The 25,028-nt window shown below is 41.3% G+C and overlaps 1 protein-coding gene across 6 annotated transcripts in view; it reads right to left on the bottom strand.

The window, feature by feature from the left end:
* LOC307227005 (transducin-like enhancer protein 4) overlaps window positions 1-25,028 on the bottom strand; it is a 139,822-nt gene that overhangs the window by 82,197 nt on the left and 32,597 nt on the right. For all 6 annotated transcript variants that reach the window (XR_013843760.1, XR_013843761.1, XR_013843762.1 and 3 more), the window contains one exon: window positions 14,581-14,643. Coding sequence is in view for 1 of the 6 variants with exons in the window: in XM_079996074.1 (XP_079852200.1) it covers window positions 14,581-14,643 (63 nt within the window). In the remaining 5 variants the exon portion in view is untranslated. The remainder of the gene's footprint in view (window positions 1-14,580; window positions 14,644-25,028) is intronic.

Genomic DNA, 25,028 nt, shown 5'->3' with positions numbered 1-25,028 from the left:
TGGTGCTGTTTGCACTCCTTTTACCATTGCGTTGCCATACATCCAGGTTTCCCCCGACATTTTGCTGATTTGGCAAAATTCCCCCAATGCCATTTTTACACGCAAAAACCAGAATTTTCCTGACGTATGGCAAGCCTAATACACATAAATAGCCCATTGTTCAGATCATTCTTTTGAGAAATATCTAGTATATCTTACTAATGGTTCAGTAAGAAATTGCTGAATCGCCCGTTTTCTTTACCATAAAATCATAGAGTTGGAAGGGATCCAAGGGTCATCTAGTCCAACCCCCTGAAATGCAGGAATCTCAGCTAAAGCATCCATGACAGGTGGCCAGCCAACCTCTGCTTAAATGCTTCCAAGGAAGGAGAGTCCACAACCTCCAGAGGGAGACTGTTCCAGAGTCAAACAGCTCTTGCAGAAACACTTTCTGACAGTATGTTTAGTTGAAATCTCCTTTCTTGTAACTTGAAGCCATTGGATCAGGTCCCAGCCTCCAGAGCAGGAGGAAAACAAGCTTGTTCCCTCTCTGTGTGACAGCCCTATAGACCGTTCCACTGTCAAATAGCCCTTACTCTTGGAAAGTTTTTTTCTGATGTTTAGTTGGAATCTCATAACTTGTAACTTGAAGCCATTGGTTTGAGTCCTGCCCTCCAGAGCAGGAGAAAACAAGCTTGTTCCCTCTCTGTGTGACAGCCCTTTAGATATTTGAAGATGGCTATCATATTTCCTCACAGTCTCCGCTTTTCCAGGCTAAACATACCCAAATCCTTCACGCCCTCCTCGGGTCTAGTTTCTGACGCTTGATCATCTTGGTTGCCCTCCTCTGCACACCTTCCAGCTTGACAACATCCTTCTTAAATTGAGATGCCCAGAACTGGACCCAGTATTCCATGTGTGGCATGACCAAGGCAGAATAGAGTGGTACTCTTACTTCCCTTTATCTGGATACTATACTTCTGTTGAGGAAGCCTAGAGCAGCATTAGCTTTTTTTGCAGCGGCATCACACTGCTGACTCATGTTAAGCTTGTGGCCCACCAAAACCCCTAGATCCTTTTCACTTGTACTCCTAGTAAGCCAGGTGTCCCTGACCCTATATTTGTGCATCTCGTTCTTCCTGCCTAAGTGCAGAACCTTACATTTGTCCCTATGGAAATTCATTTTGTTAGCTTGGCCCCAGTTCTCCAATCTGTTAAGGTCATTTTGAATTCTGATTCTATCTTCTACAGCATTAGTAACCCCTCCCAGTTTGGTATCATCTGCAAATTTGATGAGCATCCCTTCAATTCCTTCATCCAAGTCATTTATAAATATGTTGAACAACACTGGGCCCAGGACAGAATCCTGCAGCACCCCACTTGTCACTTTTCCCCAGGATGACGAGGAACCATTAATGAGTACTCTTTGGGTTCCGTCAGTCAACGAGCTACAAAGCCACATAACAGTTACCTTTTTCAACCCACATATTACCAGCTTCCTTGCAAGAATATCATGGAGGACTTTGTCAAAAGCCTTACTGAAATCAAGATACACTATTTCCACAGCATTCCCCTGATCCACCAAGCTTGTACTCAAAAAAGAAAGAAATTAGCGTCATCTGACATAACTTATTTTTTAAAAACCTATGCTGAGTCTTAGTAATGTCAGCATCCTTTTCTAAGAGCTCACAGACTTACCGTTGAATTGTCTGTTCTAGGACCTATTATATGTTCTGCAAGCTAAAGAAGTAGTTTTACCCTATTTGCATCATAGGTCAACTATTGCAAAGAATTACCATTACGACACAATTTTCAGAAAATATTTTTCTACTGAGATTATTGATGAAAAGAAAAATCACTGGTGCAGAATCACTGTGGAACAGAATTGTGCACATAGGGAGTGCAGCATGAAACAGAGACCTTCTGGCATCAACAAACTAATGTACAAGTCAAATACTAGCCTTTGCTCATCAGTGCTTATGATGCTCATTCACCTCTATGAGTGTCTCAAAGACAATAATGATGACCATTTCCCAGACAGAAGATGCTAGTCCCATGGAAATTGACAGTAAGTCACATTCGAAGGTTACGGTTGGCAAAGGAACACAGCACAAATGTTCTGAATGCAAAGTCTCCAGGATTTCCATGTGCCTCAAAAAAAGCAGCAGCATGCATTTCCTTTATCAGGAGGGAAATGGATAGTTCTCGTATCATATTGTTCTTCTATTGATAAGAAACCATGAGTAGAGGTGGAAAATAAAGGCAAAAAGAAAGTGGGGGAAGACAGGAAGACTGAGGGTCCTCCCAGATAAATCAGTTTGCAGTGTACTAACGTACAATGTACTAATGTATGGAGTAACAAATGTACAGTGGTACCTCACAAGACGAAATTAATTCGTTCTGCGATTTTTTTCCGTCTTGCGATTTTTTTCGTCTTGTGAAGCACGGATTTTGGAAAAGCTTCAAAAATCACCAAAGTCTTCAAAAACCTCAAAAAAGGCTACCACACCGCGTGCTATGAGTTGCTCCTCGAAGTCAAGTCGCAACTGCACCCCCTGAATGCACGGTTTTAAGAAAAAGGAAACAAACTTGCAAGACAAAGGAAACAAACTTGCAAGACGTTTTCGTCTTGCGAAGCAAGCCCATAGGGAAATCCATCTTGCGAAGCAGCTCAAAAAACGAAAAACTCTTTTGTCTTGCGAGTTTTTCGTCTTACGAGGCATTCGTCTTGCGAGGTACCACTGTACATTTGTTGTTCCTCAAGGTAGAACTTCTATAAAGTGGATATCACATTTTTCAAGCACTCAAACAATGTTTAGTGACTGGGAAACTTACTTCTCACCCTCAGAGCTGCATGGTTACTGCTAGAGTTGCATTTTAATAGTTGAACAAGATTCACTGACGTCTACTGAAGAATGCCTGTAACACCTCAAATGTGGAGCAACACCAATCTCCCCGCACCAAGTCCTTGGGTCATCTTGTAAAAATGTTTTACCGTCTTCTAAAACTCAGCACTTTTTAAATTTAAAGTCAAAATGTGTAGAATAGCACGGTCACCCTCCTCCTGCTCCAGGAAAGCAATAGAGCAAATTATATTGCTCTATCTATCATATGCCAATGGAGCACCATGCCATTAGCACTGGACGGTGCTAGAATGAGCATACATTATGAGGAAACTTAGTTCATTTGTCTAAGCCTTTGGGAAACATACTCAGAAAATAAAATGGGTCAACCAGTAAACTAAGGAACTAAGTCTTTCAGTATTGGGGCCATTTCACACGTTGCACAAGAAGCAAGCAAGGAGTTATTATGTCACAGCTTCCTGCAAACACACAATTGCTTTTTCATACATTTTAGCTGCAAAGTTATAACTACTTAAGTAATCTTCCGCCTGTTGTGCCGTTGAGGACTTTTTGGGTCATTCTTTGTCTAGCTCCTCCCCTTTGACCTTACCGCCTTGGGTGACCCTGCTTGGAGTACGAGACTCCTGACAGCTTCACTCACAAGGGTCATAGGAATATGTAAGCCCACTCACCACGGCAAGGTGATGATCCAGCGAGTGCAGATATAATCAACACAGTGGCCTGCATGTTGTGGCCAGGGATAGTGGGAATAGGAGTCCAATAACAACTGGAAGGTCATCCCAGAAGAGGCTCTTGCCACAATACTGACAGATGGGTTAGGTAGGGAAAAGAGAACAAGACTTGCATGAAAATACCCAGCATGCTTTGTAGCAGAGAAGGAATTAGGCAACCCATATCCTAACCCAACCCCTGGCATCTGTCAAGGGCTGGCATGGGCACTGGCCCCAGACCCACCCTGGACCTGCTGCTGCTTTTCTCCACTGTTGCCCACCCAACTACTGGCCAGCTCAGAAGAGATGAAGACGAGAGTGGTGATAGTCCTGAGGAAAACGAGCAACAGTTGCTACAATCTGCTTGCTGACCAGTTCTCTCCTTGACAAGCGAGCGCAAGTGGTGAAGAGCAGAAGGAATCACAGGGGCCGGGGGTGCCACCGAGAGTGTCTAGTTTAAGCCCCACCCCCTCTGTGGCTACACACTCCCACAACTCACTCCCATGTGAGAAGCTGGGGTTTTACTTCTGCACCAGGGACCGTTTTTGCCTCATGATATCCCAGGGCAGGCACAGGCAAACCCGGCCCTCCAGACGTTTTGGGACTCCCATCATCCCTAGCTAGCAGGACCAGTGGTCAGGGATGATGGGAGTTGTAGTCCCAAACCATCTGGAGGGCCGAGTTTGCCTATGCCTGTCCTAGGGCTCGAAATCATGTGGGGATCCTACATAATTGCTGCATAAGTCCAGCTCCCAATGCAAAGGATTGCAGGAGCAGTAACGTTAATGCAATAGAAAGGAAGAATGGGGCCAGAGAGCACCCTGCTCTGACACTCCCACCACCATGATTACATGGGGGCAAGAAAGCCTAAACAGGGTTAAACTGGTTTTCTTTATGTGGCTGCCATTTTCAGAGGCAGTTCTGCACTTAGCATTACATCTAGTCTGACCCTACGCCGCATAAATATACAAACTGATTATCCCACTTAATAGCCATGATTACTAGAAATATGCAACACACCATATTAAGTATTATAAGGAAGCAAGAGTTTCCACGGTCTTTAGCTGGTTTGCTGCTGAGATCATTTATACGGCAAGGTCAGAATGTTCTTAGGCATGCTGATTAAAGTGCCCTGCATATCATTCAGACAATGGTGGCACACCACAATGATAATCTTAGTAAGAAATCTCTGGCGACTTAGACGATGATCTCTTCCATCGAACCATGTTAGCGCACGCCATTGATTTCTTACGAAGTTAACAAGCAATCAGATGAGTTAACCTAGCACGATTATCAGGCTCCAACACCGCCATCAGTGCATGCAGCCACTGCATTTTGTTCATTTTCCCCACAGGCACAATAAATAAATGACTGGTGACATTCTCCAGCCTTCCCTTTTCTTTCTTTTTTACATATGCGCATAAAAGGAAGGATAGAGATTGAAGCATTTATAAGTGTCAATGCCTTCACATGGCTGAAAAAAAGACAACTTCTTTAGGTGTTTCTGTTTTACACTGAGAAGTAAAGTGGCCAAGGATATGAAAAAGCAGCACTTACTTGTTGCTTCTGAGAGAACACCAGGATCTATAGTGCATCCTGTTCACAGATACTGTTACAGTGGTGCCCCGCAAGACGAACGCCTCGCAAGACGGAAAACCCGCTAGACGAAAGGGTTTTCCGTTTTGGAGGCGCTTCGCAAAACGAATTTCCCTATGGGCTTGCTTCGCAAGACGTAAATGTCTTGCGAGTTCCTGCGGGGTTTTTTCCCTTTTCCCCCCCTTTTCCTAAGCCCTAAGCCGCTTATCAGCTGATCCGCTGATAAGCCGCTTATTAGCTGATCCGCTAAAAGCCGCTAAACCGCTAATAGCGCTGATCCGCTAAGCTGTCAATGGGCTTGCTTCGCAAGACGAAAAAACCGCTAGACGAAGAGCCTCACGGAACGGATTAATTTCGTCTTGCGAGGCACCACTGTATGATTATAGGCAGTTGCAACAATTGTTCCCTAGGCAAAGGTCAGAAATCAGGTAGATTGTTGCAGGTACTCGAAGACTACTCCACGTCTACCATCTTTTGCCAAGGTTCAGATCTGTACAGCGCCGTTATGCTAAAAAAAAAAAAAGTTTAACGAAAGAAAACGAGGGGATGTAGATTGGTTTGGATCACAGAGAGGGGGTGCCATGCTCTTTCCAACTGGTTCCTAGTTTTGACTCTTCTGCTTATCAACATCATCTCCTACAATGAGCATTGATGTATGTGCTATATTTCCGGATTCTGATATTTATGTTCCAGTCAGGGCATACTACTCTCTTTGCCACATGGTCTCAGAGTATAAAGTAATACCACAACTAGATACAAGTTGTAGAGTCTAATGCAGGCTTCCTCAATCAACCTCAGCCCTCCAGATGTTTTGAGACTACAATTCCCATCATCCCTGACCGCTGGTCCTGCTGGCTATGGATCATGGGAGTTGTAGGCCAAAAACATCTGGAAGACCGAGGTTGAGGAAGCCTGCTCTAATGGATTTATTTCTCAATAAAATGGAAAATGGAAAAAATCTGATGAATTATTCTTCTACAACTCAACATGACTGATCACCGTAGCTAGAGTCAGAAAGGATTCTTTCCCCCTGGGTTGTATTGGCTAGTGACTAGGTTGCCTTTTTCACCAGCTCTTAGTGGGTCTTATTCACAGAAGTCACAAGGGAGCTTTACATTCACTAAAAACAAGATGTGTGGCAGCTTAAAGAGTAACAAATGTATTATGGTATCAGCTTTCATGGACCACAGTGCACTCCATTTAGTAGGCACAATTTCATTCATTTCCTCTGCTGGCACATTATGGTCTGGATAATGTTAGAAGATCTGCTCGGGTTCTGGTGTGCAGGAAGGTTTCCTGCAATGAATTATAAGGAAGAGTGCGCTTGATGGCATCCAAAATATGTATTTTTTTCTTGGAGACATAAGGACAAAGAAAATCATACACACCAAGTTACTTCTTTTTAAGAAGTATATCCCCTGCCCACCTGCCCCGCCAAAATATCAAGCAACATAGGAGACAGCATAATAGAATCATACTAGTGGCCCACATAACATAACAGTTATTTCATATCAAATTTTGTGTGTGTGCTAGAGGATTTGATTTTTCAAAACTTTAGCATGTACTGAGTTTTCTCCAATTTCCCCAATCACAAAACTCCACAAAGGTGAAGGAATTATACATGTAACTCCACTCTTTATTGCTACACAGAAAGAAACCCAACAATTTTTGTAAAAATCCTTTACCTTGTCAAAGAGAACCATAAGCACAACTTAAGATTGCTCTAGTCAAGTATGATGCCTATTTCACCCCCCAAGATAAATGTAGTTTATGAGATGGGTTCCTTCTATCAAAGAGCTCATAAACCTGGACAAATGCTTGAGTAATCTGCTCAGTCTTGTATGAACTGGCTGAATGAAATGAATGGCTTAATTTTTATTTTTATTTTGTTAAGAGGAGCCATATATAAGTTGGTGTTTGGAATTCCAAACAAATGGCTTTCAAGAAGAATGAAGCTAAAAGAAGACCTAATGCTTCACAAAGTTATAGAAATGGAATGGCAAGCCAGTAAACTTGGTTGATCTAATCCAGATCAGACAACTTGGGAATGTGATATTAATAAGTTTATCACGTTTATAGAAATAGATGTACTTCCAGTACAAGAGGACCTTCACCAGAAAGTGGATGTCTCAGTCCCTGTCGAATTTGGTTTGCAAGGAGCAGAGAAGGGAAAATCTTGCCCATAAGCCAGATCAGCTTCTCCACCCAATCCATGACATATCAGAATGCAAAACAGACTACATTTATCACAACTTTTGCAAGATTCTCTTTCAAGTCCATGCCATTTGGAAACACCAGGGGCAAAGTTAGGCATTGTTTAGCCAGGATCAAAGACCCAGTTTGGCACCCTCCATGCACATTTGTGTGTACACACACACACACACACACACACACACACACACAGAGGCTGGAAGCCTCAATGGCGCCCCTCTAGAAGCTTCACCCAGGGCGAAAAAACTAGCTACCCTCCCCTCCCCCTGGCTATGGCACTGGGAATCACAAGTATTCCTCCAGATATCCCAAGGAAGATGACAGAACACCTTACGTCACAAGAGGGCCACCACCTTTGGGCCATATTTGGCCTTTCTCTGGTGCCATCTGCACCTTGATGCTACCACCACCACTGCAGAAGGAACAGCAGACAACCAGGCAAACTCATCCCTCTTTGTGGGCTCTATGTTGCCTGGAAGTCCATGCTGCCACTACCAGAAAAAAGGAATAGCTATCAGATGTGACTACAGAGAAAAATGGCTAGAATGATAGAATGTCCCTCAAATGCAACCTCTAGGCACCATATTGCATGGTTTGACCTCCAAGTTTACATGTGCACCTGACTACCTCCTGACATATTAGAGTATGAGGAATCAGACTTTTATACTTTACTACCAAAGAGCAAACAGAGACAGCCTAATATTACTGAGCAGTTGACATAGGAGCAGGAGGGGGAAGCAGAATCCTGGAGACATCCAGGACAACATGGATAACTGAACTGAGGGGAGCAGGGTCAAAATGACTGGAACTGAAAGAATTGGACAGGCTACTAATGAAAGATATCCAAGCCCTTATTTACCTAGACAAATGCTGCAAGTGAGCCAAGCAGAGAGCAATGAGGCTTAGTATTGGAAATGACAAAACATAAACTCTTATCCTTTGACTACTGCAAACAAAATAGTTCAGCACAATAAAAGGAACTGCTAGTCACTACATGCCAATGTTGTGCCCTTCGGATCTTGCTGGGATCCTTGACCATTGGCCATGCTGGATGGACCTTGATGGGGGCTGGAGTCCAATAAGTGCTGAAAGGCACCATGTTGCTGACCTATGCAATACATATTGGGGGGGGGGGAACTAGTAGATGGCCTGTGAACTGGGAAGTCAACGGACTTTTGTTGTTTTGGACTACCATTATATCAATATCCTTCCCTTCCCATCAAAGCTTTGTTAATAACTGAATACCATTGTTTGCTTTGGCATTCCAGATGGATTCACAGTGATATTAAACAATGTTTTACTGAGAGACCTATTGAAATTAATAAACCTAACTGGGTCATGTTCATTAATTTCAGTGGGTCTACTTTAAATAAAACTTAGTTGAATAAAACCCATAACCAATAATGCAACCAAATTGCAGAATCCTACTTGTTCTCAACAACTTACCACTTTTACCATATTATCAACAGATCTCACTGTCTTCAAGTAAATAGCGAGACAGAGAGAGCAGTACAGACTGCAAAGAAAATATTGAGACAGAATGACTGACATATTGCTCTTTTAAAGCTGCAGGTCAACATCTACCGGATATAGCTCGGCAGAATTGCTAATGGAAAGACAAATCAGAGTATCCATTCTAACTCCAGAGAAGAATCTCATTCCAAAGTGGCCTGACCTGAAAGAAACTGCCTCTTCAAATTACAAAGCTAAAAGAAGTTATACACTTTTTATAACTAGTGTAACTCAGTGCAAAAACAATGACATTGAGAACCAAGGAGAGTGAGCTTATATCAAACTTGATGGAAAAAAGACATGGCAGACACTAACTATGGTACATGGAAAAATGGAACACCCAAATCATATTGTTGAGGGAACATGAGATATTTAGTAGAAACAGACATCTTTCTATTCTTGTACCTCCAAACCCAACTTTATCTACTATAGGGATGGGGAACCTGTAGCCCTATAGATGTCATTTGGTCTACAACTCCCATCATCCCTGATACTTGATCTTTCTAGCTGAGGCTGATGGGAGCTGGGAGTCCAACCACAACATCTGAAGACTCCCAGGTTAGCCACCCATGATTCACTGAGACTTTGCCAAAGGCATCTTATAGCACTGACTGTGACGTTACTGCTCAGACCACCACTCACTTCAGTCAAGTTATTTGGAAGTCTTTGAGGTGTAGAAGTAAGAGACTGATGACCTAAACTATTAAATGTTTTAATGGTGGTGACTGATTAAACTGTTGTCAGCTGAGGTTGTATATAGTGTAAATAGTGCCATTTTATACCATATAAGCTCCCAAGACATATGTTATGGCCATCCAAAATTTGCATTTAGAAAATTTTTAAAGATATTTTTAAAGGCTGTTCCTGTAGATCTCCTGCTATAATGCCATGGTGCTAAAGACTTTTTGTGCCACCCCAATCCCCCCTTTTTTAAGAATAGCACCTAGTCATTGTTATTATTTATTGCATTTATATCCCACCTAACATAGCCAGAAGTTGCCTGTTTTTATAAATGTTCTCAAGTAATGTCACACTTCTTTTAAAAACCCTCTTTTTATCATCAATCCCCCAATCTCCCTCCTCACTTGAATTTTTTAAAAATCATTTTTCTCAGCCCTGAAAAAAAATCACCATATAAAATGAATGCCAATTTGACCTGTAACTGAATCAACTACTAAAGCTTTAATAGATTTATCTACAGAGACTGGTTTTCAATTTCTGAATTAAAAAATGTGGTATTCCATATCAATACAAAAGCTAAAATAGATTATGTAAAATAAGAAATATTCAGACTTTAGCAAAATCGGAGAATGCTTGGAAATATACCATATTTATGTACTTTTACAGGTGCAAGCTTCAAGTTGCCTTGGTGTAGATAGAATTTGGAGTTGTGGAGTACTCTCACAAGGACCTATTTCCACCAACTGAATGATTGTGCTGAGAACTCACACATTGAGTGTGGCACCACATTTAACCAATTCTTTCTCTCACCCTTATGACTTTACGCCTCCTTCTGCCGCTCCTTTATAACTATTTGGCACTCCTGACCCACCCCCTAAGACACACAGACAATGCTGGCCCACATTTTGCTATCTGGAGCAGAGCGCAAATAGTCCCTCATCAAAACAGTCCCTCAATGAATGGCAAAATAGTCCCTCAATGAATGGCAACACTTTTTAAGGGCTTGGGGCTTTCAGACAGAAATTTCTGCCTATCACGCTTTCAGTGGGTTATTCTGTCACATGGCAGTGCCAGTTCTATTTAGTGGTTCATTATTTTTGATACCAAGTTTATAGTCATGGGCCAGAGAACTTCATTCTTGTCTCTTAATTCATGAAGATCCACTTTTTAAAAACTGTAATCCACCATACAACAGGCCCGATGTGGTGTAATAAAAATAATATCTCATATGGACATGGCAGACCTAGGCTCACTAGCTCAGTCCACCACTCACTCACTGGGTGGCCCTAGATGAAACATTTACTGCCAGGGGCAGTAAATAGCTGAAATAATTAACATTACAGATACAAATGATCTGTGAACCCCACCAAACACTGCGCATCTCAGCTGACTGCTGCACAAAACTGTGTAATCCTACCTGTGATTTCAAAATATTGATAAAGAGAAATGACCTTCTTAGAATCTGATACACTTCAACATTATTGTCCAATACATTGTCGGGTTACATACGCTTCAGGTTACAGACTCCGCTAACCCAGAAATATTACCTCGGGTTAAGAACTTTGCTTCAGGATAAGAACAGAAATTGTGCTCCGGCAGCGCAGCAGCAGCAGGAGGCTCCATTAGCTAAAGTGGTGCTTCAGGTTAAGAACAGTTTCAGGTTATGAACGGACCTCCGGAACGAATTAAGTACTTAACCCAAGATACCACTGTAATGAGCACAATTCTGGGAAGGCATTGCTTAAACGAAAGTATGTGGTTACTGGCCTTTAAATCTTGCTTCCTGTGGCCAAGCAGATGGTAAGGTGGTGAGAAGAGAACACAGGGTAAGTGGAATTAAAGATGAAACGTCTGTCTCAACATCTGGCATATGTGCTACTTTGTGCATGGCAAGAGTGGGCAGACTTGAGGCCACTAGGATCTACTTTGGTGGGTTTTTTTATTAGAACTCCAATATTTACAAGCCAGAGCCAAGTGAAGAAGACATGCGCTAGGTACAAGGTGCCACTGAATACGTTCTGAACCCAGGAAATTGTTTTCAGTACCAAAACTGAACTGAATTTGCAATCCTCAACCAGTAATTCTACTCCTAGTTACTTTCTTCATGTGAGAAGCCTAGTTTTGGTGGAAACGTTGTACTGTTCATGAACAGCTGTGAGTTAGAAGCCCCTTGCTGATCTGACAAGAGATTCAAATCTATCTTCTGTCCTCCCCGATGTACGATACAGAGGAATGGAACTAATTGGGGGGTGGGGGTGGGGAGATGAATCTCCTCTGAGCACCCCTTTCTTCTAGCATTCTACTTAAACTCTATATGGAAATTCTGACAATTATTTTTCTTTTGGAATCCTGTTGCTCCCTATCAGATACAAATGGCAAGAGGATATGTAAGACTAGAAGCAGAACAAACCACTGTTTGTAAAATTACAACCCAACAGGATAATCACAAGGGTTTAGGGTACCAGGGATTTGTCTTTACACATCTGCTTATGTAACCAATGAGATGATAAAACAAGCAGCAGGATAACTCATTCCATACTGTTGATCATCTGCCCCAACCACATTTGTAATTCCAATGGGCGACTCCATTTTAAAAAAGACATTTTCATATTTGCACTGGCAGTGAATAAAGAGAGAAACTATTTTTGTGAACTGGAATGCTATATGGAAAATGGAAGAAGGAAATATTGTGACCGTGTTTCAAAGGAAAACATCTAAGCTACAATCACAAAGAAAGGTAAGTATCATAGCACACCTGAAAGCAGATATTAGGCATGCTACTGGCATTTGCACTATAAATGTCAAATACTTTCCAATTTTAGGAACCAATTTTAGGAGCCAAGGTTTCCTACAAGAAACCCTGCAAATTCCCGGACAGTTTTAAAAATTATCTCCAGATTCCTGAGATGGAAGTCGTGACCAAATTAGGTTTGTAACACCAACATGCTGTGTAACAGAGCATACACTGTCTTCAGAATCCAAAAAAGCTGATATTATTTTGCTAGTGTACATTGCAGCAACCCATCTTCTAACAGGGTTGGAGGAACTTACCCCAGTGCAGTATTTGTTCCAATCTCTGGGGTCCCCAAGAAGACTCTTAACAATGCCATCTTGCATCAGATTTATACATCAGTAGAATAGAAAGGGTGGTATTTTCAGAGGCTACTCCACTCCAGTTACGGAATTTCCTCCCACTATAGCACATGTGGCCTTCCAGATGTTGCTGAACTGTAACTCCCATTATTCCAGGCCAATGGCGGTGCTTGCTGGGCTGACAGGAGTTGTAATTCATCAACATCTGGAAGGGCCAAAGTTTCTCACCTCAGCGCTATAGACTCAAAACCCAAATCCCATGAAACAACGCTGTAAGGCTTACTCAGTTGGGCTTGCCTTAAGAGTGGGGAAATCACTGCACAATGCTATTTCATTTCATCCTGCTCTATGTGGGGCAGTGCTTTCTTTTCAGGGGCTACTCAGTACTCAAGTACTGGCTTCCCTCTTTGGGGGGGGGGGGCTAAAAGGGTGTGAGACTTACGATAACCATGGTGAATACCAGCACCTATTTTTCTAGGGGAAAAGCACTGATGTCGGGGTTGTTGTTTTTGGTGGGAAGGAGGGCTTTCTGCCTTTGAAAAAGTAGCTTTCATTTCTAGGTCACACTCCATTTCTATCCCTGACCATACTCAAAATGAGGTTTGGACCCAAAGGCATCAAGCCTAGCTATGTTAATATGCACGGAACCGTCACTCAATATGAATCATAAGCAAATCCTGATTATGCTGTAAACAGAAGTCCCCCAGTTCCAGATTGCCTTTTTTAGGATTACCAAGAAGAAGTGAGAGAGAAACAACCATGCAAAAATAAGGAATGGACGAATGTGAAAGGTTCCATGATTCCAGGACAAACTGAGTCTACTCTCTCCTCCCAAATCCCAATGAACATTAATCTACGATTAAGCCATATGATATTTTTCATGCCCTAAGAGTCATATTTATTTCCTCACTAGCCAAAGGTAAAAAGTTACCAGCAGCCTATTAGGAAAGCATAATTTTTCATTTCAAGGAAAGCGTGAGATTTGGAAAACTAGCTCACCAAGTCAATATGAATTTTCTCTCTCCAAGCCTAGATAGATTTATTTTTTAAAATCCTTGGTCAATAATCAGGTTGAAGTAAGAGGAACCAAGGCCAGATGGCGGGGAGGGAGAGACCTGCATTAGCCTGTTTACTGTTTACTCTCTAGTACATCAGCAGTTGATGGCTCTTCTTCTTTTTCTGCCAAGTTTAACACCAATTGTCAAGAATGCTGCACAAATCATGCCTTTCCAGCAATTTTTCAATATATCCTATTAGATGCCAGCTTGACAGAGTCATTTTTTTTAACACCAATGTATCGGAATGACAGGCAAACATTTTTATATAACTAGCGGCCCGATCCTACTGCAGCAGGACGAAAGCAGAATAGGACGCAGGCTTTCCAGCTGCTGATGCCGCAAACCACAAATATGGAATTTCACTATTCAAAAAACATGGTGATGGAACTAACTTAGATATATACAGACTAGGTTTATTCATGGAGGGTAGGACTATTAATACCTTTTACCATTACCTCTAACTAGAACCTACATGTTCAGAGACAATATGCCTCCAATTACTACATTTGGGGGAGTGTGGAGGTGGGCAGCAAAGCAAAGTTTGATGGCTATGCTATAATTCTCTTTCCTCTTTATAAACTTCCAGAGGCACCTGGCTGGAAGAAACAGGGTGTCAGATTAACCTTAAGGTCCTTCCAATTTCACATTGGCACCAGGGCAGAGATGCTGTAGGCACCAATATTTAGGATTATTGATTTAAAACTGTCTCTTGCATGAATATTAAACCCAAGTGAAGATGGACAAGGAATGAAATGGCAGAAAAATGAAATATAAACACTGAAAGCATTGCACTGCCAGAGAGACACCTCATCTCCTCTTTAGTTAAAGCAATTATCCTGCAATTTGAGGCTAGCACGTATAAACAGCCCCCCTTACCTCCTGGGATAAGAAAGGAATGACCTGGGCACATATGGCATTCAGCCTCTTGACAATTTCTGCCTGTGGATGAGAAAGGGAAAGTTAGTGAGCAACATATTGCAAACATACCATTGTGATCACAAATAAAGAGCAAAACACATTTTAAAACAGCCGTTTTGACAGATGGGCAGCTCAGTCCTCTCGACGGGCTTCAGGTGCTGCACCAAAGCAGCTATAAGCAGGAGAACAGGAAGCTCTGGTGGGTTGAGACATAGAGCTGCCCCTTTTTCTAACAAAATAGCCTTACTACAGGAGGACAGTAGCATGCGGTTGTGCATTCCTCGAGACCAATAAGTAACTCTTAAAACATGGGATGAAAGATAATTGCAGCTTCTGTCCCCTCACCTTCACAGCCTAACACTGATGGAAGTGGATAGGAAGAAGCTTTTTTCCTTCCCATACAATAACAGAACCTTAGGTGATGCTGCAAGACAGGGGAGTCAGGACAGACAAAAGTACTTTTTCATGCAGCGCATAAGATGATTAAATTCACAACCACAAGACGCAGTGACGGCTACCAACTTGGACAGCTTTAATCGAGATTGGACAAATTAATGAGCAAGGCTTTCAGCAGCCTCTAGCCATGATGGCTGAATACCCCCTCCAGAATCAAAACAACAGTGCTTCAATACTACTACAGTGGAGGGGGGCTGTTGCACTCATGTCCTGCTTGTGGGGTTTCCACAGTCACTTGGCTGATCACGGTGGAACAGAATGCTGGCCTGGATGGGCCTTTTGGTCTGATGCACCAGACCTCTTCTTGTGCTTTCTGCTGCCTCAGTGTTTATGGCTGGACCTCACTGCCAACCCAAGCATAGAGATGTACTGGTTTAGCTAACTCTGTGCAATTCCAGCATCTGGATTGTACTGGATGGTCCAACGGGGCGTGTTAGGTTTGGAGGATCTTGCATCACTCATGCGCATGTTTTAGACCTAGGTGAACTCTGGATTCCTTGGAACTCTACAATTACCCAGTTGTATTCATCCTTCCAAAAGGAAATCAAATGTAAGGAACAACAGTGGCAGACCCAGTTCAGCAAATAGGAAGCGAATAACGGTCAACAATAACCACTTGCTGCTCCGAGAGCTCCTCATAATAGCAAGCACTTGAGCTTCAATGCAGAACAGAGAATTGAATTTCCATTGGTGAATCGGACTTTCTTGAAAGTCGGGAGCCTTTTGTAGCACAATAAGCAGGTTTTTTAAATATAAAAAACAACCTCTGAGATTGGCACACACTTTCCCCTTCTTAAATAAGATTCCTCACACCCCTGCAACCCCCCCCCCAAAAAAAAAACAAGTGAAAAGCAAAACTCTTATCTTTCAACTGCATATGAGATCAAGTGTATGTTTTGCTTTTTTTTTTTTAAGTGAACTTTCACACTGAATTGAGCACTTTATTTACAAACAACTACTGGACGATTAAAAGTTTTCATTTGATTGATCAACTAGCATCAGAATAATCCATTAAAAGCAAAATGTTTCCACACCCCACAGATAACACATCCATTTTTAAAAACACCCCCTACATGGGCACAGCTCCAGTTAAAAATGAACGAAGGCAGGAATTGGTATCTGAATGCCTCAGGAAGATTTTAATAAAAGTGTTGTTCCTGGTGGGGGGGGGCACCACCGGGGCTCCACTTCAGGGCTCAAGATGCACACATGATGATGTGTGGGTGCTTGCTTTTTGATAAACTCTAGCCTCAAGCACAGGTGAACATTAGCCCCACCACACCCTGGACCACCCTGCTTGCAAAAACACAACAAGGTTGCTAAAGCCCCCAATCCAATGCCTCTGAAATGAGCCCTGTTATCAGGGCCACTCCACACAACTGCTGTGATACTTGCTTGACATTCCTGCATACATGTCCTTTCACACAGGACTATAACTTCGACATAATTACAGAGAGAGAGAGAGATGTTGTGTTTGTAGCGGTGTGCAAAAGACCTAAACCCTGCACATGGTAGTGACCACATACAAGCAACTGGCCATGGCAAGAAACCAAAATGCACAGGAATTTCAAGCAGTTAACATCAGCTCGAGGGTCATGTGAACTGGCATCCCTTAGGGATCTGTAAATAGTGTGGATTTGAGGAAGGGCTTGTTCCCGCAGACTTCCAATTTCACCATTAATAAAAGCAGACCCATGAACCTCGGTCCACATACCAGCATCCCTAGCAGAACAGGACTCACACCCCTAGCTTGGAAGCCCCATCAAAGGATGGAGCAGTCATCCTCTTGACTTCAGCTGCCCAAACCAACTGAAGACAGAAAACCTTTGGTCCGACTAACATATTGTCCTGAAATAAGAGTCCCTTCAGCTTGCTTTTTGTTCAGAGGCAGATGCATTAGTCCATTGTAGTTTAAAGAATAATACTGTATATTGTTACATGAGCTTCTCCAGGCACTTCACCAGATTACAACACATTCTGATGACAGGTATTTGTGTCTACAAAGGCTCGTCCCATAGCACAGGGGCAGGGAACCTTTGGCCCTCCAGATGATGCTGAACTACAACTCCCCTCATTCCTAGTCATTGGCCAATGAGGCTGATGAGAGTCAGTAACATCTGGAGGGCCAAAGACACCTGCCATAGCAAATGATGATGATGATGATGATGAAGAAGAGTAGTAGTAGTAGTAGTAGTAGTAGTAGTAGTTTGGATTTGATATCCCGCTTTATCACTACCCGAAGGAGTCTCAAAGCGGCCACCAATCTCCTTTCCCTTCCTCCCTCCCCAAACCAACACTCTGTGAGGTGAGTGAGGCTGAGAGACTTCAGAGAAGTGTGACTGGCCCAAGGTCATCCAGCAGCTGCATGTGGAGGAGCAGGGAAGCAAACCCAGTTCACCAGATTACGAGTCCACTGCTCTTAACCACTACACCACACTGGCCCTCACCTGGATACAAAGAAGTTCAAACATAACTTTCCCACCCTCTACTCCTTGATGCAGCCCTCCAAAAAGCCGCTCCTGAGGGTCAAGGGACCCTCCAGAATGAAATGGGATGTGCCAAAGAGAGATGCAGTGGGAAGGGAAGAGGGGGTTGGAGGGGGGAGCATTTTTCATAAGTGAGAACATTGTCCACTCATGAAAGAGTGGGTTGAGATTCAATCCTTCTGACCTGGGACTGTGCCACAAGTCTCAGAGGTACTGAGCAACTGGGACATGGCTTCAACACCCCCATCCTGACTTTTTGAAAACAAAGAATGGTTATTCAAGACTAAGAGTTTTCTCAACCAAGAGCGTCAACACTGCTGCATATCTCTAACTGCATAAATACTGTAAATCCCTTAAAGGGGGGACGTGGTGAAGGGTGCTGGACCCTCCTCTCCCATTGAGTTCTTGAATTTGTTACTGTACTTTGGATGCATCAACAGGTTTTTGCTGAGCATAAAGTGTCACCTAAACACCACAATTTATACCAGATCTGTAAATAAAACGTTTTAGCTAGTTAACACAGAATAAAAAGAGCAGTTCAACATGAAACTGAGCGCTTTCTGTTCTCAAAATATGATCCAATAGCTCGCATGGCGCACATTCAGCCCCTTCTGTTCTGTAATCTACTCTACGTGCTTTGCTTTAATAGAGGGAAGGAAGACAGACCACCTCTAAAGGGAGATTTTAAAATTGCATTCTACTTTGGGTCAGTTTGTCATTACATTCAGTGACAAAATGCTCTTTCATGCAAAGTCATTACCCGAAGGACAGATACACTCATACTTGTCTAATTTAGGTTTCCTTCTTTCATCAGCAACCCTTTCGACCTTCTCACTATGCAATCTTTTAAAAGGCAAATACTTCAAAAACCTGTCTAACACAGAAAAGAATACAGAGTGACCAAGAAGAAGCCGTTCTTCCTGAAAGATCCTTACTAAGGAAACCCCAACAACGTCGCCGAAAACCAGGAAATGCAAAGTTGCTTTTTTCATTACGAAACTGCAGGATCAGACTATTTTTCCCTTTAGAACAGGAGCCACTCTCCAGGGTCTCAAGACAAAGATTCTTTCATATTTCTTGCAACCTGAACCTTTTAACTGTAGATGCCAAGAACTGAACCCATGATCTTTGGCACCACAATATGTCCTCCTCCACTGAGCTATGATACCCTCCCTATGTAGCCCTTAGTACATGGAAAATTTGAATTTGCTTGGAAGGGAGCACCAAAAGTTCTATTTGCAAGCACAATTCACATTTTTGCACACTCCAATATGCACATGTGTGCAAAGTTACAAACACAGAATTATACAAGTGAAGCTAGAATTTTGATCACACCAGTGGAAGCAGTCTTCGCTTGACAATAATGCTCAAACTGAGCAGTCTACACATCTGCTCAAGAACACCAGATTGTTTGCAAGGGCCGCAGGAAGAGACTGAGATAGACCATTTCCTAAAAATTAATGGACTACCAAAATTATCCCAGGAAAAGAGAACAATCCTAAATGATAAAATAACGCAACAAAAAATTGAGGGTGCCATTCAGAATATGCAACTAGGCAAATCTCCAGGACCTGATGATCTTACCTCCAAGTATTACAAGACATTGAAAGATTTTTTGACACAACCACTAATGGAGGTCTGTAACCAGATCATGGAGGGGAAGAAGGCACCAGAATCGTGGAAAGAAGCTTTCATCACATTGATACCTAAAGTGGAATCTGAAAAGACTCAACTTAAGAACTACCGTCCCATCTCACTCCTAAATGTGGATTATAAAATCTTTGCGGATATTTTGGCAAGTAGATTTAAAAAAGTGCTAAATGAAGTAATTCATAAAGATCAGGCAGGCTTTCTTCCAGGTAGACATTTGTTTGATAATACTAGGAACATTATAGACATTTTGGAACTTTTGCAAACTAATATTAACACAAAAGCAGTGTTAATTTTTATTGATGCGGAGAAGGCCTTTGACAACATTTCTTGGAGGTTTATGAAGAAAAACTTGGAAGGGATGGGAGTGGGACGGGGGTTTGAAAATGGAATAGAGGCAATTTACTCAGAGCAAAAAGCTAAATTGATAGTTAACAATGTGGTGACAGAAGAGTTTAAAATTGAAAAAGGAACACGACAAGGTTGCCCCTTATCCCCTCTGTTATTTATTTCAGTCCTAGAGGTGCTTTTGAACATGATTAGGGAGGACCGGTTGGTGCAAGGAATACAGTTCAGAGTGAAACAGTATAAATTGAAAGCTTTCGCAGATGACTTGGTAATAACATTACAGGAGCCAGAATCTAGTACGAAAAGAGTTTTGGAACTGATATATGAGTTTGGTCGGGTGGCGGGATTCAAATTGAATAAGCAAAAAACTAAGGTTTTGGTAAAAAATCTGACATCTTTGGAAGCAGAAAGGTTTCAGAATGAGACAGAGTTAAATGTGGTTAAAAAAGTGAAGTACCTAGGGGTTAATTTGACTGCTAAAAATTTGAATTTATTTAAAGATAATTATGAAAAATGTTGGTCAGAAATTAAAAAGGATTTAGAAATTTGGTCAAGATTGAAACTTTCCTTGCTGGGTCGAATTGCAGCTATAAAGATGAATGTATTGCCAAAGATGTTGTTTTTGTTTCAAACTCTACAGATTGTGGACAGAGTGGAATGTTTTGGAAAATGGCAGAAAGATATTTCTAAGTTTATCTGGCAGGGCAAAAAGCCCTGAATAAAATTTAAAATATTAACTGATGCAAAAGAAAGAGGGGGGTTTGCCCTGCCAGATTTAAAGTTATATTATGAAGCTGCAGCTTTCTGCTGGATGAAAGATAGGTTACTTCTTGAGAACACTGATGTCCTAGATCTGGAAGGGTTTAACAATGCTTTTGGTTGGCATGCATACTTGTGGTATGACAAGGTAAAGATTCATAAAATGTTCAAAAACCATATTGTCAGAAAAGCAATATTTATTGTCTGGACAAAATATAAAGACTTACTAGAAAGTAAGACCCCGAGATGGCTATCACCAATGGAGGCTAAGGCCCGGAAAAGACTCAATATGGAGGCCTGTTGGCCGAAATATTGGGAAATAACAGAAAAAATTGGAGACAAATGGAGGTTGCAGAGCTTGGAGAAATTAAAGAATAAGGTGCAAGATTGGTTACACTACGCTCAAATTCAAGAGGTTTTTATATTGGATAAAAAGATAGGATTCCAGGTGGAGAAGTCAAAATTAGAGACAGAACTGTTGGAACCAAAGACTAAGGTACTTTCGAGAATGTATAACTTGCTGCTTAAATGGAACACACAGGATGAGACTGTTAAATCAGCCATGATAAAATGGGCTCGGGATATTGGGTATAACATTATGTTTGAGGACTGGGAAAGGTTATGGACCACCGGAATAAAATTCACGGCATGTAATGCCTTGAAGGAGAATATTATGAAAATGATATATAGGTGGTACATGACCCCAGTCAAGCTTGCAAAAATATATCACCTGTCTGATAATAAATGTTGGAAATGTAGAGAGGCTGAGGGGACATTCTTTCACCTCTGGTGGACATGCCCAAAAGTGAGGGTCTTCTGGGAAATGATCTATAATGAACTAAAAAAGGTATTTAAATATACCTTTGTTAAGAAACCAGAGGCCTTCCTCTTGGGCATTGTCAGCCAGAAAGTGTCAAAGAAGGACAGAAGTTTCTTTATGTATGCGACAACAGCAGCAAGAATACTTATTGCAAAGTATTGGAAGACACAAGACTTGCCCACACTGGAAGAGTGGCAGACGCAATTGATGGATTATATGGAATTGGCTGAAATGACTGGCAGAATCCGAGACTTGGGAGAAGAAGCAACGGAAGAGGACTGGAAGAAGTTTAAGGATTATTTACAAAAACAATATAAGTTGTATGAATGTTAAGTATCTGCACGATTTAGAAAATCTCAGTTCCAGCAAATAGATTTTGTAAAATAGAAAATTAAGTTATAAGTAAGAAAAGGTCGAAATTTAAGGCAACAATATGTTTAAATTTAAGGTATGAGTAAATGATAAAAATTATCTTAAATTTAGAAGTATAATATTTGGAAAGTACAAAATAAGGTATGAAACAAGGTAATAATTTGCTGATATTTTTAATATAAATAATGCAGGGTAAAGGAGATGTGAGGAAGTCCAGTTAGTTATATATAAAAAAATTGTATTGAATGGTTGGTTTTTTTCTTTTTCTTTTTTCTTTTTTATTTCCTTTTTTCTATATGGTTTTTTGGTGTATTTGTTCTGGCTTTTTTGTGTACTATTTTTTGGTGAAGGGATCTTGTATGTATATTGTGTACTATGAAAACTTAATAAAATATTTAAAAAAAAAAAGAACACCAGATTGTTAAGCTCTACCCTACAGCACAATTCAAAGGGTCCTTGTGCAATAGCCCTGCCCTCACTGGATGAGCAGTAACTGTAACTGTAGAGACTACAATAACATAAGGTTACCAGATTTTTTTCAATGAATCTGGGAAAACTTTTCCACTTCAAGGGATTTTGTATGGGGACTGATTTGTAAATCCAGGAACTGTCCCCGGGAAACGGGGACGTCTGGTAACCTTACCATAACCCCCACGTTGCTGTGTCCTCCTGTTGCCCAACCTCCATGATCTTCAGGTTTATCTGTGTGGTTCTATCAAGGTACAATAATTAATGAAATCCAAATGCGGCAATCTCCAAATATCAAAAGTAAGGTCCATTTCGGAAATGTATCGGGCCGGTGACATGTTTCATATTAAGATTGGCATTTGAATGGCAAAATAAAACACCACCAAACAAATTGACTAGTCAAGACACTGGTCGTTAATAGTCAAGCATTCAAAGCACAATTTAAACCAGCATACATCAATAAAGAGAGGAAAATATTTTTGTAAAAAAGAGTGTGGTCCCACTGAGCCATGCTGGCTGGGGCTGATGGGACTTGTGGTCCAACACCACCTAGGGACCCAACTCCAGCCCCCCCCCCCGAAGTTGATGACAGACCACATGAAATTGCAGTGGACTTCAACTAACCCTTCTTCTGGTGAGATACACCTATAGCATGGAGGTTACTACCATTGTTTGCATCTTATTTCTTCCTGAACCTTGTGTTCCTGTTTAGAGATGGTGTTAAATATATACAGTCATACCTCGGGTTAAATATGCTTCAGGTTGAGCGTTTTCAGGTTATGCTCCGCGGCGACCTGGAAGTAACAGATGCTCAAAATGACGTCACGCACATGCGCGGAAGCGGAGAAACGTGACCCGCAGACACATGTTACATTCTACTCAGGATGCAAATGGGGCTCCGGAACGGATCCCATTCGCATCCAGAGGTACCACTGTGTATGTGTGTTTGTGTGTGTGCGTATCTATATCTATATCTATATCTATTATATCTAGATATATGTATACCAACCCTTCAACCCAAGTTCTCAGGATTGAATGGAAAGGATACAGTAAAGTATAACATAAAACCAACACTAAAATCATAAAATTATCCAACTCACAATTGAATTACAAAATAGCAGTAGTACAGAAGTGTACTTCTGTATACAATACAAACTGTCCAATCATCTCTTTGGTCCCCAGATAAAACATATATGACTTCAGCAGATGTCGAAAACTTCTCAAAGATGGGGAAAGCATTCTCTCTCATCCAGCAGTCCTGGCTGGTGAACTATTTTCTTGAATAATAACTACTGAACTATTTTATTGTAAAAAACAAGATTCCTTCTCACTCTGCTTCCCATTGCTTTCATTCTACTATTGGCTGTACTCTCCCCTCACAACCTGGTCCAAATAACTTATCAGATTTTCATGATATGCTCCTTGTTTTGCTCCTCTGCTTTTGTTATTATGTTTTTAGATATGTTGTAAGCAGCCCAGAGTGGCTGGGGAAACCCAGCCAGATGGGTGGGTTACAAATAATAAAATTGTTGTTGTTGTTGTTTGCACTTCTTTCCAGATTTTCTGTGCTGCCATCACCTACAAGGATTTCGCCTGAAATCAACATCCTGAAAAAAGTGAAAACTTTCATAATATTCTGCTTGATGACAAGCAGGAGTAATGGAAACGTTTTGTGGCTTTAATTACAGTTGTCTATGCCACTCCCAAACTACCAGCTCTTTCATGATCCTAGGCTGGAAAATCCGGTTTCATGCACTTGTTAAGACAGTACCTTCCACAAGGATAAAAGATCAGATGGAAACATACAGAAGAAAACAAGGATTTAAGGCCATCTTCCTGGAAAACATTGAGATACAGTTTCCCTTGAGCTAAAAGAAGATATGTGAAAGGAACAGAAGTTGGCCAAGGTCAAGAAGCAAAAAAAATTAAGAAAACAAACAGAGCATGTTGAGATAATAACATGTTTAGAGTCACTAAATGAATGTTCTTAATTTATGCTGCAACTACACAAACACCCTTTTTAAATGCAGCCTACCAGCAGAACTGTAGGTCCCATAATGCTCACCATTATTCCATTGTGTAGAAGTTGCAGCATCTTTAAGATCTATAACCACTAGGAGAAGATGACCACAGTAATAGCAAGTTATAATAGATAGTAGGCGTTACGTAGAGAAAACATTGTTTGACTGACCCAATTTTTTAAGTACACCTTTAATTGCAAATCATCATCGACTTATTGGACTAGCTGGGATAAAAGAAAATAGAGGTACAGTTCTCAATAAAGTTACTACTGACATTTCATCAGAATCTAAATTCAAGGCTAATTTGATATTCCCCTTTAGGCTAGACTAGCTATGTTTTCCCCACTAAAGGTTCCAATATAAAATTTAAATCCAGTATGGGTGTAGAGAATGGCTATCATGAAGATAATTTTGTGCAGGTCTGGTCAGTACCTGTATGGAAGTCTACCAAAGGAGTACCATGGGCACATGATTCTGAGCACCTTTACAGCTACAATCAAATAAAACCAATTTTTAAAAAGAATACACACACTTCAAGATACTGACCATAATAAACTTGGTACACTCATTTGTACAAAAGTCTACTTCTGCTTCCACGATGCCAGGGCATCTGGGTGATTGCACTGTGTATTTTGAAGGCCTCACATTTTGGCTAAGCAATATTTTATTCCTTTAACTGACCATACAAGAAATGATGTTGGTGACAAACCTTCAAAAGAGACTAAGGAACCCTCCAAAAAAAAAAAAAAAAAAACCAGAAGGGGTTCAGGGGAGGATGCACTTGCTATCCACAATTTGCACTGGGCAAAACGTTTTTTTATTTAATTCACTATGCTAATAGGGAGCCCAACAGCATTAGGTTCTGTGTGTGGCTTACACTGCAAGCTAAATCTACCAAACAAGCAAATAAAATAATAAAGCTAGACAGTCCAGCATAGGCTAAAGGAAGTTCTATTGTGGGGAGGGGGAATTCCACAGCTGGAGTGCCACTGCTAAAAAACACACACCTCTCTCCCTATTAGCCAT

The sequence above is a fragment of the Podarcis cretensis genome (assembly GCF_951804945.1).
Source record: "Podarcis cretensis genome assembly, chromosome: 11".
Taxonomy (NCBI): domain Eukaryota; kingdom Metazoa; phylum Chordata; class Lepidosauria; order Squamata; family Lacertidae; genus Podarcis; species Podarcis cretensis.
The sequence above is the reverse complement of the archived record's forward strand: the minus strand, read 5'-3'. Positions and strand labels throughout refer to the sequence as shown.